This window comes from Arachis stenosperma, chromosome 5 (assembly GCF_014773155.1).
Source record: "Arachis stenosperma cultivar V10309 chromosome 5, arast.V10309.gnm1.PFL2, whole genome shotgun sequence".
NCBI classification, from domain to species: Eukaryota; Viridiplantae; Streptophyta; class Magnoliopsida; order Fabales; family Fabaceae; genus Arachis; species Arachis stenosperma.
This window is the reverse complement of record NC_080381.1, coordinates 43,934,725-43,951,296: the sequence shown is the minus strand read 5'-3', so window position 1 is coordinate 43,951,296 and position 16,572 is coordinate 43,934,725. Positions and strand designations below refer to the sequence as shown.

The window sequence follows — 16,572 nt, the reverse complement described above, 5'->3', positions numbered from 1 at the left end:
CATTGAGGAACTCAGAGGAGATTGGTGCACGCCCATTGAGGTCTTCCTCAGTGGCGTTCTCCTCCTCTCTTTCCTCTCCATATTCGGCCATGTTTATGGCTTTGCACTCTCCTTTTGGATTTTCTTCTGTATTACTTGGGAGAGTGTTAGGAGGGAGTTCAGTAATTTTCTTGCTCAGCTGACCCACTTGTCCTTCCAAATTCCTAATGGAGGACCTTGTTTCAGTCATGAAACTTTGAGTGGTCTTTATTAGATCAAAGACCATTGTTGCTAAGTCAGAAGTATTCTGCTTAGAACTCTCTGTCTGTTGCTGAGAAGATGATGGAAAAGGCTTGCCATTGCTAAACCTGTTTCTTCCACCATTATTGTTATTGAAACCTTGTTGAGGTCTCTCTTGATTCTTCCATGAGAAATTTGGGTGATTTCTCCATGAAGAATTGTAGGTGTTTCCATAGGGTTCTCCTAGGTAATTCACCTCTTCCATTGAAGGGTTCTCAGGATCATAAGCTTCTTCCTCAGATGAAGCTTCCTTAGCACTGCCAGGTGTATTTTGCATTCCAGACAGACTTTGAGAAATCAAATTGACTTGTTGAGTCAATATTTTGTTCTGAGCCAATATGGAATTCAGAGTATCAATCTCAAGAACTCCTTTCTTCTGACTTGTCCCATTGTTCACAGGATTCCTTTCAGAAGTGTACATGAATTGGTTATTTGCAACCATCTCAATTAGTTCTTGAGCCTCTGTAGGCGTCTTCTTCAGATGAAGAGATCCTCCAGCAGAGCTATCCAAAGACATCTTGGATAGTTCAGAGAGACCATCATAGAAAATACCTATGATGCTCCATTCAGAAAGCATGTCAGATGGACATTTTCTGATCAATTGTTTGTATCTTTCCCAAGCTTCATAGAGGGATTCTCCATCCTTCTGTCTGAAGGTCTGGACTTCCACTCTAAGCTTACTCCATTTTTGAGGTGGAAAGAACTTTCCCAAGAAGGCATTGACTAGCTTTTCCCAAGAGTCCAGGCTATCTTTAGGTTGTGAGTCCAACCATATTCTAGCTCTGTCTCTTATAGCAAAAGGGAATAGCATCAGTCTGTAGACCTCAGGGTCAACCCCATTAGTCTTGACTGTGTCACAGATTTGCAAGAACTCAGCTAAAAACTGATGAGGATCTTCCATTGGAAGTCCATGGAATTTGCAATTTTGTTGCATTAGAGAAACTAATTGAGGCTTAAGCTCAAAGTTGTTTGCTCCAATGGCAGGGATAGAGATGCTTCTCCCATAGAAGTCGGGAGTAGGTGCAGTAAAGTCACCCAGCACCTTCCTTGCATTGTTTGCATTGTTGTTGTTTTCGGCTGCCATGTGTTCTTCTTCTTTGAAGAATTCGATCAGGTCCCCTAAAGAGAGTTGTGCCTTAGCTTCTCTTAGCTTTCTCTTCAAGGTCCTTTCAGGTTCAGGGTCAGCTTCAACGAGAATGCCTTTGTCTCTGCTCCTGCTCATATGAAAGAGAAGAGAAAAAGAAAATGTGGAATCCTCTATGTCACAGTATAGAGATTCCTTGAGGTGTCAGAGGAAAAGAAAAATAGAAGAAAAGAAGGTAGAAGAATTCGAACTTGATTAGATAGAGTTCGAATTGTGCATTAAGAAGGAGTAGTACTCCATAAATAGAAGGATGTGGGAAGGAGGGAAGAGAATTTTCGAAAATTCAATTAAAAAGATTTTAAAAACATTTTGAAAAATTGATTGATAATTTTCGAAAATTGAAAGTGGAAAAGAAATCAAGTGATTTTTGAAAAAAGATTTTGAAATTAGAAATTAAAAAGATTTGATTAAAAACTATTTTGAAAAAGATGTGGTTGAGAAGATATGATTGGTTTTAAAAAATGTGATTGAGAAGATATGATTTGAAAACAATTTTAAAAAGATATGTTTTGAAAACAATTTTAAAAGATTTGATTTTGAAAATTAGTAACTTGCCTAACAAGAAAAGATATGATTCAAACATTAAACCTTTCTCAACAGAAAAGGCAACAAATTTGAGATGTTCAATCAAATCATTAATTGTTAGTAAGTATTTTTGAAAAAGGAAAGAAATTGATTTTGAAAACATTTGATTGAAAAGATATGATTTGAAAAAGATTTGATTTTGAAAAACTTTGAAAACTTGAAAAAAAAATTGATTTGAAAACAAAATCTTCCCCTTAGCACCATCCTGGCGTTAAACGCCCAGAATGGTATACATTCTGGCGTTTAACGCCCAAAATGCTACCTCTTTGGGCGTTAAACGCCCAACCAGGTACCCTGGCTGGCGTTTAAACGCCAGTCTGTCTTCTTCACTGGGCATTTTTGAATGCTCAGCTTTTTCTGTATAATTCCTCTGCAGCATGTTCTGAATCTTCAATTCTTTGTATTATTGACTTGAAAAGACACAAATTAAAAATATTTTTGGATTTTTTTTAATAATCAAAATGCAACAAGAATCAAATAACAATGCATGCAAGACACCAAACTTAGCAGTTTGTATACTACTAACACTATATGAGACACATAAACACTCAAGCCAAAAGAATTCAAAGATCAGAGTAAGAAATCATCAAGAATTACTTGAAGATCCTTAAGACACATGAATGAATGCATGCAATTGACACCAAACTTAAGATGAGACACTAGACTTAAGCAAGAAACATCAAATATTTTTGGTTTTATGATTTTGTAAATTTTTTTTTTGTGTTTTTCGAAAATTAAGTGGAAAAAGATATCAAAATTCTTAATGAGAATTCCAGGAATCAGTGCAATGCTAGTCTAAGACTCCGGTCCAGGAATTAGACATGGCTTCACAGCCAGCCAAGCTTTCGAAGAAAGCTTCGGTCCAAAACACTAGACATGGCCAAAGGCCAGCCAAGCCTTAGCAGATCACTGCTCCAAAAGCAAGATTGATAAAGATCAACAAGCTCTTGTGATGATAAGTTGAAGCCTCGGTCCAATGAAATTAGACATGGCTTCTCAGCCAGCCAGATTTCAACAAATCATCATGAAACTCTAGAATTCATCTTCAAGAATTTCGAAAAAAATACCTAATCTAAGCAACAAGATGAACCTTCAGTTGTCCATACACAAACAATCCCCGGCAACGGCGCCAAAAACTTGGTGCACGAAATTGTGATCACTACAACTTCGCACAACTAACCAGCAAGTGCACTGGGTCGTCCAAGTAATACCTTACGTGAGTAAGGGTCGATCCCACGGAGATTGTTGCTATGAAGCAAGCTATGGTCACCTTGTAAATCTCAGTCAGGCAAACTCAAATGTATATGGTGATGAACGAAAATAACATAAAAGATAAAGATAGAGATACTTATGTAATCCATTGGTAGGAACTTCAGATAAGCGCATGAAGATGCCTTCCCTTCCGTCTCTCTGCTTTCCTACTGTCTTCATCCAATCCTTCTTACTCCTTTCCATGGCAAGCTTTTGCAAGGGTTTCACCGTTGTCAGTGGCTACCTCCCATCCTCTCATTGGAAATGTTCAACGCACCCTGTCACGGTACGGCTATCCATCTGTCGGTTCTCAATCAGGCCGGAATAGAATCCAGTGATTCTTTTGCATCTGTCACTAACGCCCCGCCCTCAGGAGTTTGAAGCACGTCACAATCATTCAATCATTGAATCCTACTCAGAATACCACAGACAAGGTTAGACCTTCCGGATTCTCTTGAATGCCGCCATCAGTTCTCGTCTATACCACGAAGACTCTGATCTCACGGAATGGCTGGCTCGTTTGTCAGGCGAGCACTCGGTTGTCAGGCGATCAACCATGCATCGTGTTATCAGGAATCCAAGAGATATTCACTAGAGCTTTGATTGCTTGTAGAACAAGAATGGTTGTCAGTCACCTTGTTCATGAGTGAGAATGATGATGAGTGTCACGGATCATCACATTCATCAAGTTGAAGAACAAGTGATATCTTGGACAAAGAACAAGCGGAATTGAATAGAAGAACAATAGTAATTGCATTAATACTCGAGGTACAGCAGAGCTCCATACCTTAATCTATGGTGTGTAGAAACTCCACCGTTGAAAATACATAAGCATAAGGTCTAGGCATGGCCGAATGGCCAGCCTCCCAATGATCTAAGATAGCATAAAATGAAGATAGCTACCAAGATATATCAATACAATAGTAAAAGGTCCTACTTATAGAAAACTAGTAGCCTAGGGTGTACAGAGATGAGTAAATGACATAAAAATCCACTTCCGGGCCCACTTGGTGTGTGCTTGGGCTGAGCAATGAAGCATTTTCGTGTAGAGACTCTTCTTGGAGTTAAACGCCAGCTTTTATGCCAGTTTGGGCGTTTAACTCCCATTTGGGTGCCAGTTCCAGCGTTTAACGCTGGGATTTCTTGAGGTGACTTTGAACGCCGGTTTGGGCCATCAAATCTTGGGCAAAGTATGGACTATCATATATTGCTGGAAAGCCCAGGATGTCTACTTTCCAACGCCATTGAGAGCGCGCCAATTGGGCTTCTGTAACTCCAGAAAATCCACTTCGAGTGCAGGAAGGTCAGAATCCAACAGCATCTGCAGTCCTTTTTGAGTCTCTGGATCAGATTTTTGCTCAGATCCCTCAATTTCAGCCAGAAAATACCTGAAATCACAGAAAAACACACAAACTCATAGTAAAGTCCATAAAAGTGAATTTTAACTAAAAACTAATAAAAATATACTAAAAACTAACTAGATCATACTAAAAACATACTAAAAACAATGCCAAAAAGCGTACAAATTATCCGCTCATCACACAACAAAAAATCGGTGGACTTAAAAGTCATGACTGTCATATTTTGATTGAGCAGTTGCTTTCACTAGCAATGCGTAATGTGCTACCAAACCAAGTTACCTCAGTTTTGATAGAGTTCTGCTCATTTTTTAGAATTCTCTCTCGTAAGAGTCTAAGTCGTACAGAACTTGATAAGCTCCAAATCACATTGTGATTACTCTTTGCCATTTAGAAATGTTATTTCCTCCATCATTCTTCACCGTTATAGTGCATCTAACAGTCCATCTTGTTAAGGAAGCAAAACTTGGGGGGCCAGTCCATTATCGATACATGTATCCCGTTGAAACAAATAATTATAATAAAACTTGTACACAAATATTAATTAACTTAAACTTAAAGTATTTATAAAATCAATTTAATCATTCTTAACAAATTATTTTCTAAAAATAAGAAACTTGAATTATATCATAAATTATTCATAATAAAAATTATTTAAATTAAATTATACAATTTTTTCTTATTTTTCAATTAGTGAAATTATGTGAAATATTCAATTATAACAAAGATTATAATTAAATTCTAAGTAATTTAAACTTCAATTATCATGAAACTCTATTTGATTATCCTTAGTAAAATAATTTTTTTAAAATAAAATTTTCAACAATTATAATAAATCGTAAATTACTCATCACTTAATTTTCCGAAAACTTGGGTTCTTACATTCTACCCACCTTATAAAAATTTTCGTCCTAGAAAATTGTTATAATAAAATAAGTTCAAATTAAAATCAAAGAAAATAGAATCTATGAAGCAAAGGGAGCTGAATTTTATTGAAATAGAATGTGGCTTGGTTTCAAAAGAAACGATTTGATTATTGAAAATTATTTGATATTTGAAAATGGTTTGATTATTGAAAAGGATTTGATATTCAGAATGGTTGAGAGATTGTTTGGTTGGGACCCTGGAAGGGTGGCAAAGTCTAAGTTTTAGAGGAAATGCTACCGAAATTTTTATAAAACTCTAAGACTTTGTTTAAAGTGTTATTTAAAAGCAAATCTGATTTAAGAATATTATTTGATTTCGATTTATTATGGAAAGAGTCTTGTTTTCAATTCAATTTATTAAGAAAAGTATAATATTTTAAATTCAACCTTTTGAGGAAAGATTTTGTTTTAAGTTATGATGTGAGTTCGATTTGTTAAGAAGAAGAAAGAAGGAGAAAAGAGAACACAACATGTGTGATTTATGAAATGATTAAAAGGTCACGAGAGGTTGACGGAAAGTAAATAGTTATGGTGCCGATGTGAAAATGTTAAGCCATGGGCTTTATATGTGAATAATTGTGTGGGGACGCCCGTAACCCGAAAGGGTTAGTCGCGTCGCGTGTAGGTGGTCGCGTACGCAAGTTCTGTAAAGTGTGTAAAAATACTAAGTGCTGCAGAATTTCAGTTTTGCACACTAAACTTCCGACGCCCATAACTTTCTCATTTAAAATATTTTTCATCCGTTCTTCAAATGGTGTAAACTTCGTAGACCCAATTTTCATGTGAGACAAGTTTGAAATTTAGGGGTTTGGTAGCCGAGTTATGGCTCGCCAAAGTTCGGCAAAAAATAAGATTTTTAAGAAAATCATCAAACCTCTATTTTACCAAAAATCATAACTCATTTTTAACATTCCAAGTTTACAAACTACATCAAGACATACCAAATTATACCTCATCATCCCACATTCATATTATGACATCCTTATCTAAAAATTCATCAAATTTAACTTCAACAAGCTTAACACCCACAATCATACAACATAACTCATCATCAAAACATAAGCATTCTCAACCCACTACAACTAATCATTATTCATATCAAATATTATCATCATAAATTCATATCATCGTCGAATATCTCATAGTCTCATCAACTTCATCACTCGACACAATTATCATCAATCATACATAATCATCAACTTCTATACACATATTTATGTATGTAATCAAACACCATAAACTTGCATTACCTACCACCATCAATTTCAATCATCAACATCACAATTAATTCAACCTTATCCTAGAGTAAACTAGTCTAAGTTTTCACGACACATTATATTTTAGTTACAAAAAACCAAAACCATACCTTGGCCGATTTTCTGATAAACCCAGAACACCTCAAGCGTTCCCCGTACCACAAGCTATCAATTACAGCCCCTCACCAACAAATCTTAGCTTTCAAAATTGATCTCAAGCTTCCATTCTCTTCAAAAGAGTTCTAATTTCACAAGTTTGATCTCTAATTTGATTTTGCACCAACAATATTCAATCTACTCCACATATATCACTATAATTAATCCCTAAACTCAAAATTTGAAAATCCTCAAGAGGGTTAGGGTTCTTACCATGCCCATAGATCAAGTGAGCTGAACCCAACAAAATCTGCGAGCTAATTCGAACCTAACCACCGAAATTAAATAATTTTCAATATCGTTGTTCATCAAATTTTGAAATTTAGGGAGGAGAAAACTGAAACTAAAAAGAGAATTCCATACTAGAGCTCGACACTCCGGTTCTATGGCCACAAACGATGCAGCAATCAAAGTTCCGGATCAAAAGTTATTCAGATTTGAAGATCATGTGAGGGTTTGTGTTTTTGAGAGAGCTCTTCCCCCCTTCTTGCTGAGTTTTCAGCGTGCTTCTTTGGCTAGGTGAGGAAGAAAAGCTGAAGCTCTTTGTTATTGGGTTGGGCCTTGGGCCCAATACGAGGCCAGTTTGCCTGGCTCGACTCGTTCGGCCCAATCTCGGCCCAAATTCTTTAAAATTAGTGTCAAATTTTTATTTTAATTAGCTCTATCTCATTAAACTATAAAATTTTATTTTCTAATTTTTCTTATTAATAATTAATTTATTAGTTAATTATTTACTAATTTTGTGAGTTTTACAGAGTCCAATAATAAAACTTAATATTTTGGACACTCATTTCTTATATTAAAACAAAACAAAGTGTAGGAAATATATAATTTAAGAATTATAAAATTTAATAAGTATTCATACATTACAATCTATAACAAATAAATAAACATACCAAAATTTTTTTTGAAAACTTCTGTAAATACTATATTTTGAGTCAAGTCGTCTTCAGGTCTATTTTCATTACATATGAGTATCTTCAATCACCTTTTTTACTTAACACGTAATATAGCAACATACAATTGACCATGAGAAAACACAGGATGATGTAATAATAACCCAACGGTTGATAAAGTTTGTCCTTAACTTTTGTTAATTGTCATAGCAAAGCAAAGCAATAACGGAAACTGTCGACGTTGAAACTTAAAAGGTAACCCAGTATCACTTGGAATCAAATTCATTCAAGAAATGAAAACTCTATCACCGACGTTACTTCCAGAAACAATATCTGCAATAATTACATTTCTTCCTAGACTATGCAAAATAAGTCGAGTTCCATTACATAAACCACCTGCTGGATCAATATTTCTCAATAAAATAACAAGAGCACCTACTTTCAACTTTAGAGAATGATTTGGCAATCTTGAACATTTTATTTGATTTAGAAACTCAACATTAATCCAATTAAGATCAATATCAACATTAGCATCGGTACCACATATACAATTTGAGCTCAAATACTCTTTCATCTCACCTGGTAGTAAATTTACGATATGATCATTGATCTCCTCAATAATTTCAATAGTTGCAGCAAGAATAGCACTATCTTGAAAATATGTTGAATTATTCAAATTTTCAGAAAGATTAGGATATATGACTATAATAATATCAATAATTGGATCATTAGTGATAGGAATTAACAACTCTGAAGCAATTTTAACAAAGACTCTATCCTCAATCCTTGTACCACATTTACCTTCTCCAACTTGAAGAATCCAGTATGAGAATAATCTTAATTCATTCATGCCTGAATTTTGAATTGTGCTTTTTAAACACATATTCATAGTCAAATTAAAAACTTCACAATGCTTCCATAAATATGAAGAATTAATTGAAGCCATAACAGGCATGAGAAGCTTTTGGTATAACGAGTAAAACTTGTCTGAAATCAGCTCCTAAAATAATAACTTTACCTCCAAAAGGCAAGTTTTGATTAGAAATAGAAGTAACTTTCAGCATATCTCAAAATGTTCTATCAACAGCCTCAAAAGCTAACTTCTTTGTCATTGGAGCTTCATCCTAAATTATTAGATCTGCTTGGCAAATTAAATCTTCCTTTTGCAAATTAACTCTAATTCTACAAACAGATTCTTCATTCAATTCAATAGGGACATTAAACATTGAATGTGCAATTTTTCCACCCGGTAGCAACAAAGAAGCAATACCACTTGAAAAAACATTGATAACAATTTTTCCTCAGATCACAACTTAGTTGATAATGTTTCATAGAGAAAAGTTTTACCTGTTCCACCAAAACCATATGCAAAGAAGAAACCATGTTCTTTGTTGCGAACACGACAAATAATGGCATGGTATATAATCTCTTGTTCAGCTGTAAGTTGAGCAAAATAATCATCATGCTGAGCCAACATCTCTGATATATCATATTGCATTTCACGCACAACCATAGTATTAGAGAAAGCAGAAATCAAATGCACATTAGGTAGCGGCATCCCAGCATAATCTTTCAAAGATTTGCCATTATTTTGCAAGAGTTTCTCGATCTCAATCAAACAAAATGTTTGTAACTCCTCAGGTGTCATTGTTAACACTATTAGAAAAAATAAAAAAAAAAACTAAAAGTTACAAAAATAAAGAAATAATTCCAATGAGAAATTATGTTGTTTAACATGTATGAAAATCATTGAAACAAATAAAGTAAATTTGTTTCTTTTAAAAAATACATGGACATTGTAGCTGAATTCTTTTATGATAAAGAATGTCATCAGATAAATACACTCAAGTTTGATTTCAAATGGACAAAGGTCTACTGATTGAAGCTGATAATAATAATGTTACAAATAATTGTTTCAGTTGCAAGCCTGTTCCTAATAGAGCAGCTTCTTTAATAGCTTCAACAAACTCATTATCATCAGTCAAAAATCCTAATGCAAAACATGCTTCTTGAAATGTATCATAAGTAGTCCCATTAACTATTCTAATGCTCTTAAAGCTAGTACACCCTCTTTGTACATTTAATAACAAACGCATATAAAACAATTCACCAGCAGTTGGGGGAACAAAACTCAATCTACTGATTGAAAATCCTCTTTGTCTTGGTTTCCATTCCCTATTGTGAACAACATAAACAAAATGTCGTGGGAACTCAACATATGTCAAACATTTCCCTTCAGGATAAACCATATTTGCTAACATCCAAGCTATAAACATGGTAACCAAATTCTTTTTCCTCACAAGAATAGAACTTATAATGTCACGATCATCAAATATAATATGTTGTTGGTTTGGCAAATGAAAAGTTAACCTTTGAATAGATGGCCATCTATGATAAATATCATAAGAAAAAATTCTCCACACAAACTCACACGGAGATAGATATCGACAATCAAAATACTCTTTAATGTCATCAAGAGCACGAGTATTTTGGTTCCCAACATGAACATTGCTAACTATGGCTGTAACATGATCAAGACCTTTGTTGACATATTTGAATAAATATTTAATTACATTTGACTTATTGCAAAAGTCTAAATTGATGTGAGCACGATACTTCATTAAAAGGAAAGGATTATAAGGGACAACAAATCTATTATCAATCTGAACACCATAAGCTTCATATGTAACACCAAGATCACGACTTCTGTAAATAGGATAATCTTCTTCATCAAAAGAAGTTTGCTCAGTAAACCTCTGTTGATAAAATTTAGAACACCTACCATCACGCATACACGGAGAATTAAACCTAAATTGACCACAAGGACCATGAATCATAAATTTTGTTACCACAACATAAAGCTTTTGATATCTTGTAGAATTAGGAAGCTCAACACATATAAGTTCATCTATTATCTCAGTTGATTGTAATTTTGGCCTTCGATCAAGCCAAAGTACAATATATGCATGTGGTAGTCCCCTCTTTTGGAATTTAATCGTATACATACCTAAATTAAAATGATAAAGCAAAATTTGTAAACGAAATTCACAACTAAACTTTTTAAAAATAATGTAAGTAACATTTATGCATCTGCATTAAGTGGCCCAAAGAAAACACCATCTTTTAAATCAGTGAGTAAACACTTCAGTTTTGCATGGAAAACTCAACACAAAATATCCGATTAGCAATAGGAATACAATAAATACTTGTATATCTTTGAAATTCATGCCAATTTGGATTGCAAGTCATTATCGTAAATAAATCCGGATAACCAAAATGCTTACAAATAGCCATTGTATCTTGACAATTGCTAAACATATATCTTTTGCCACCAGTGAAAGAAGAAGGTAGAATAACTCTTGTACCTATTGATGAAGCTTTAATATCACCACGTTGTATAGCTTCTTTAATTCCGTTTAAAAATTCTCCGCGAATAGTATTTTGTTTTTGCCGTATCTCATAAAGCCTTTGTGACTCAACCATAGAAAAACTATCAACAATAAATTGTTGGAACAACCTTCTAGATTTGTGAATAATACTTTCTTCTATCCCTCTCATTTTAAAACAAAAACATATGAACTCACACAATGAAACATTTATCCTTCTCCCACGAATATTAATATTCTGAACACCTTTATAAGTTATGTTCTATTCAAAACCATTTTCACCATAAGGAAAAAGTAAAGGATATTGCAACGGCCAATATAAAGGATGAGTTTCATAAATTCGTCTCAATTGACCATTTATAGATCGAAGGATTATATCCCTTCCTTGATCAGAACTATCAAATCACCAACAATTAAAGCAGCTATTTCATCACATGATGGAAAATTATAGACTCTCCGATCAATCTCTTTTGACAAAATAATCTAAGAGAGTAAACTTCTGAAGGATGATACTCATGGAATTCTCGAACTCTTCAAAATGACTTTGCAATAAAATTATGTTCATCAATCATATGCAGCAGTCGAACAATTAATTTTGTATCTATATCAAATGTATGACTAGCATAAAAAATATAAGAATCATAACAACACACATACATCTTAATTTTTTTTAAAAATACAAAGTTTAAATAAAAATTAACACATACCTAAAAATACTTTGTCGATTGTCATAAACATACACTTGTGCAAACTTAGGCTTTTCGCCAGCATTAGGCAGCAAACTACCAATTCTATGATAATTTTGTCCAGTCACAATAAACTACGGCAGACCATTCCCATCATTAATAGAATTAAGAATTTTACCCCCAAATGACGTGAAAGCGAACCTACTATTGTATGAACAAATATTCTTTTGAAAATGTTGACTTTTGGCTCAGTACCATTAATTAGTTCAACTAATAAATCAGGTGCTCGCTCCAAAAATGGTAATTGAACTTTACCTTTAGCACAGCAAACTGGAAAAATAGGTTGCCCTCGTCTTGAATCTTTCTTAGTCATTCTAAATACCAAAAAGAAGCTCCACACGTAGAACATGTGCAATCACAATCACCAATATCAAGACAATCTAAAGAAACAATTTCTAATGTAAGATTGGTTTATTTAAAAAAAATTAAAAAAGAGTAAGAATGTCATGCTAAAACACTTGCTGCTTGTTATGATTACTCTTTATTCTTATAAAAAGCTACTTTAAAATAAATTACATTTAATAATTTTTAAAAATATAATTAAAAGTTAGAAGTTGTTACTATAACTTTATTTGCAAGAAGACCTATATATTTCTTTGTTAAAAAAGCTGTTTTAGAAAAGAAATTATCTAAAAAACTTTTTATATTTTTCTAAAATATACATTAGAGAAGAATTTGTTTTAAACAACTTATGGTATAAGACTCGTTTATTTAAAAAAAAAAATTTAAAATTCTGAAACACTTGCTGCTTGTTATGGTTACCTAAAAAAATTACTTTTGAAAAAAAATTACCTTTAATGATTTTAAAAAATACATAACTTTCTAAAAAACTTCATATATTTTCCTATAAGATATATTAAAGAAGAATTCTTTTTTAAAAAATTTAGATGTAAGACTTTTTTTAAAAAAAAATTAAAAAGGGTAAAAATGTAGATTTTAGATCCTCTAAATTTTGGATTTCACTTTAGAGGGTAAAGTGTAAATTCTCACCATTTATTTCATAAGTGGGACTAAGAGAAAACATAAGAGAGAAAATAAAACTTAATTAAATAGTTAAAAGTTGTTACTATAACTTTGTTTGCAAGAAAAATCTTTTCTTTCTTAAAAAGGTTGTTTTAGAAAAGAAATTCTCTAAAAAACTTTTTAAGAAAAGATATATTAAAAAAATATTTTTTTTAACAACATATGATGTAAGACTAATTTATTTAAGAAAAAAGAAAGACGTAAAAAAGGGTAAAAATGTGAGACTAAAATATTTGCTGCTTGTTATGATTACCTTTTATGGTAAAAAAATTTGCTTTCAAAAAATAATTAATTTAATAATTTTTACAAAGATAATAAATAGTTAGAAGTTGTTAATGTAACTTTGTTTTTAAGAAAACTTTTTATTTCTTAAAAAGGTTATTTTCGAAAAGAAATTCTATAAAAAAAAACTCCTTATGTTTTCCTGAAAGATATATTGAAAAATAATTTTTTAAAACGATTTATGATTGAAGAATGGTTTAATTTAAAAAAGAAGAAAAACTTAAAAATGAATTAAAATAATAGATTAAAACATTTGTTGCTTGTTATGATTACACTTTATGCTTTAAAAATTGCTTTTAAAAAAATTTACATTTAATATATTGAAAATATAATTAAATTGTTAGAAGTTGTTACTATAACTCTGTTTTTAAGAAAAACTTTTTTATCCTTAAAAAGGTAGTTTTAGAAAAAAAAAATCCTCTTAAAAACTTCTTATAGTTTCCTAAAAGATATATTAAAAAAGATTTTTTTTAAACAACTTATGATGTAAAACTGGTATATTTGAGAAAAAATTCAAACTTTAAAAAGGTTAAAATTGTAAAACTAAAACACTTGTTGCTTGTTACGATTCCCCTTTATGCTAAGAAAAGCTACTTTTAAAAAATAGTTTACATTTAGTAATTTTTTGAAATATAATTGAATAGTTAGAAGTTGTTACTATAAGTTTGGTTGCAAGAAAAACTATTTCTTTCTTAAAATAGTTGGTTTAGTAAAAGAATTCTAAAAAAAAACATATTTTTCTAAAAATATATTAAAGAAGATTTTTTCTTAAACAACTTATATTTTTTCTAAAACACTTGCTGCTTGCTATGATTACCAAATAAAAAACTACTTTAAAAAATCACATTTTTAAAATTTTTAAAAACATATAACTTTCTAAAAATTTTCTTATATTTTTCTACAAAATATATTAAAGGAGACTTTTTTTAACAAGAAACATATAAAAAGACTTCTTTTTAGATACTCTTAAAAAAGATGTTAAAGTAAAGAAATAGAAGGAAAGTTAGGAAGACTTATGTTAACATATGAAATAAAAATTAATTTAAAAAAGGTAGAACCTAAGCATAACTTAAAAGATTAAAAAATTGAATAAGCTAACCTTGTATTTCATTTTGTGCAAATAATGGATGATCAACATCAACATCATCAACAGGTGAAATATTGATAGAAAGATCTAAGATATCTAGAAATTCTTCTACAATTTCGAACAAAAAAAAATGAAATCAAACCACACAAATCAACACCAAAGAATTATTTATCATTTACTTTAAAGAAAATTAATATCCTTATATTGTATTTAAAATTTGAATAAATTGGGACAAAATTTTCTTATAATAATACCACAAATAATATTGAATATACTTATTACAACTAAATAATTGATCAATATTGGATTAACTATAAAGTGAACCAATAAACAGGAGTATTACAAACAACATATATTCCATTAAAAGTAACACATTTTATGTAATGAACGTATAAATATTTACCAGTGCTTACCATAACTAATTCCAATCACTTCATCCCCAAGTTTCCTTTTAGCAACTAAGAACGAACTAGCAATAGATAGAAGAAATAAGAAGTAGGAAATCAAAAGTAAAACCAATCAATTTATATTAATAACTGTCTCTAACCCAGTAAGAAGAAGGTCAACATACACACCTCTTATATTCCCAAACTTCAATGCTTTTTTTCTTTTTAAAATGTTAATTCTTTTCAATCTCGAACCTGTAGGATTGAAAGACATGATTTAAAAGAAAATAAAAGATAGCAGTCTACAAAAAGACAAAATAACGCATTACTTTATACGTATTCGAGAAGACTATTGAATCACACACACATGTTTGGATTTTTCAATAATCACAAATAGGATTAATGACTAACCATCAAATGGATATTGCTCTATATAATTATATACATAACATATCATTATTTCTTTATTTCGCAGAGCAAAAGGTGAGGTATAAATCAATAAGAACAAAAAAAACATATAAGCACAAACACAAAAATATATCAGCAAACTTGCAATAAAAATAAAATATTCGATCAATTACAATACAACCAAATGAGACTATTACACTGGAATTTATTGTAACCATATGATATGTTGAATTAAAACACAAGTTCAAAGGCAATTATAGAACATAACAACTAATCATGAACAACACGAATGAATAAAAGACAGCATATGAAGAAAACAAAAGAATTAAGATTGATGAAGCTAGTTCCTTCTATTAATATTATAAAATTCACTACACTTGCTTGCTTACATTCACAAAAGTGACATTTTAATTCCACAATTTGACTATAACCTATGTCCTTCTAAATACATGACAATATGTCCAATTTTTAGCAAAGTACATTTGAAATGAACACAAACCCTCCCTAATTCAAAAAAGCATAACAATACTTACAACAGACCAACCAACTATGACATCAACTGCATCTATAGGTAAAATATAAATAAACGTAATCCAAAACATGAAGGGATAAGTTGTGGCTTTCCTAACGATTGGACATATCTCAAAAAAACAAAGGGACACACTTCAAATATAAGTAAGCATGAGACACATGAAATCTAATTCGGAATTCAAGTCATATAACCCTAATAGAGCTGCTAACTTTGGCTAACTAACTATTCATCCTAATTATCTTCAACCTTGATCATCTTTGATGAAGGACCAACAGTTGCCTCCAAGGCTTCCTAAAAATATGGTTCAAGGTTCTCTTTACTTTGGAATGCACACCATCATTGCAAATGGAAGTAATATCAATGTTGTCCGAATTATCCAAAATTTGAGACAGAAAGTCCTAGACAGATACAAAAATAGAAAACAACACAAAACCAATGAATAAAAAGAGAAAATGGAGTGCAATAATAAATTGAATAAAAGATCTGATTCAATAAAAAATTTAGACTATGACCTGAGTTTCTTCAACACCAGAGTTGAGCAATGTGCCAACTTTATCACTAAAGACCTGATTCTCATCATCATTGCCAGAAACTTGAAGAATAACAGATTTTCTATTAGCATCCATATCTATCGAAATGTCATCAAGACTAGGAACACTTTTATTCTTATCCAAGACTAAAAGCTTAGCATCTGTTGTGGTAGGTTATGTGTAAGAGGGTTCATCTATGTCCAAACCAATCCCAGGAACACATGCATCCTTTAATAAAAGCGAAAGAAAAAACACCCAAGAAAGAGCAATGCAGTAAAAAAATAAAAAGAAAAAGCAAAGAATAATAAAAAAGAACAACCTTGATAAGTGTCACTTCATTC

At 31.7% G+C, this 16,572-nt stretch overlaps 2 protein-coding genes and 1 non-coding gene across 3 annotated transcripts; 1 reads left to right on the top strand and 2 right to left on the bottom strand.

Moving 5' to 3' along the window:
- The first annotated feature begins 854 nt into the window (after positions 1-854).
- LOC130983817 (small nucleolar RNA R71) lies at positions 855-958 on the top strand. The gene has a single exon (XR_009087791.1). It is a non-coding gene; the product is annotated as a small nucleolar RNA R71 (small nucleolar RNA).
- Positions 959-8,137: 7,179 nt separating this feature from the next.
- Positions 8,138-9,499, bottom strand: LOC130980750 (uncharacterized). The gene is made up of 2 exons (XM_057904399.1): positions 9,199-9,499; positions 8,138-8,703 (listed from the first exon to the last, which is right to left on the bottom strand). The coding sequence occupies exons 1-2, from the start codon at positions 9,497-9,499 to the stop codon at positions 8,138-8,140; spliced, it is 867 nt and encodes a 288-aa protein (XP_057760382.1).
- A 208-nt stretch (positions 9,500-9,707) lies between these two features.
- On the bottom strand, positions 9,708-16,327 carry LOC130980749 (uncharacterized). Its single transcript, XM_057904398.1, has 7 exons — positions 16,214-16,327; positions 16,022-16,099; positions 15,669-15,673; positions 14,789-14,844; positions 14,388-14,483; positions 10,701-10,858; positions 9,708-10,607 (listed from the first exon to the last, which is right to left on the bottom strand). Exons 1-7 carry the CDS (start codon positions 16,325-16,327, stop codon positions 9,708-9,710), a joined length of 1,407 nt encoding a protein of 468 aa, XP_057760381.1.
- Between the last annotated feature and the right edge of the window lie 245 nt (positions 16,328-16,572).

Excerpts from the sequence above, each read along its gene's own strand:
- LOC130980750 (XM_057904399.1), bottom strand. The coding sequence starts at position 9,499 with ATGACACCTGAGGAGTTACAAACATTTTGTTTGATTGAGATCGAGAAA. Across the intron at positions 8,704-9,198 it reads ATATGGTTTTGGTGGAACAG|GCATGAATGAATTAAGATTA; the intron begins GTAAAACTTTTC and ends TTCAAAATTCAG.
- LOC130980749 (XM_057904398.1), bottom strand. The coding sequence starts at position 16,327 with ATGGATGCTAATAGAAAATCTGTTATTCTTCAAGTTTCTGGCAATGAT. Across the intron at positions 16,100-16,213 it reads CTGGTGTTGAAGAAACTCAG|GACTTTCTGTCTCAAATTTT; the intron begins GTCATAGTCTAA and ends GTATCTGTCTAG. Across the intron at positions 10,608-10,700 it reads ATCAAAAGCTTTATGTTGTG|AGGTTTACTGAGCAAACTTC; the intron begins GTAACAAAATTT and ends TTTTATCAACAG.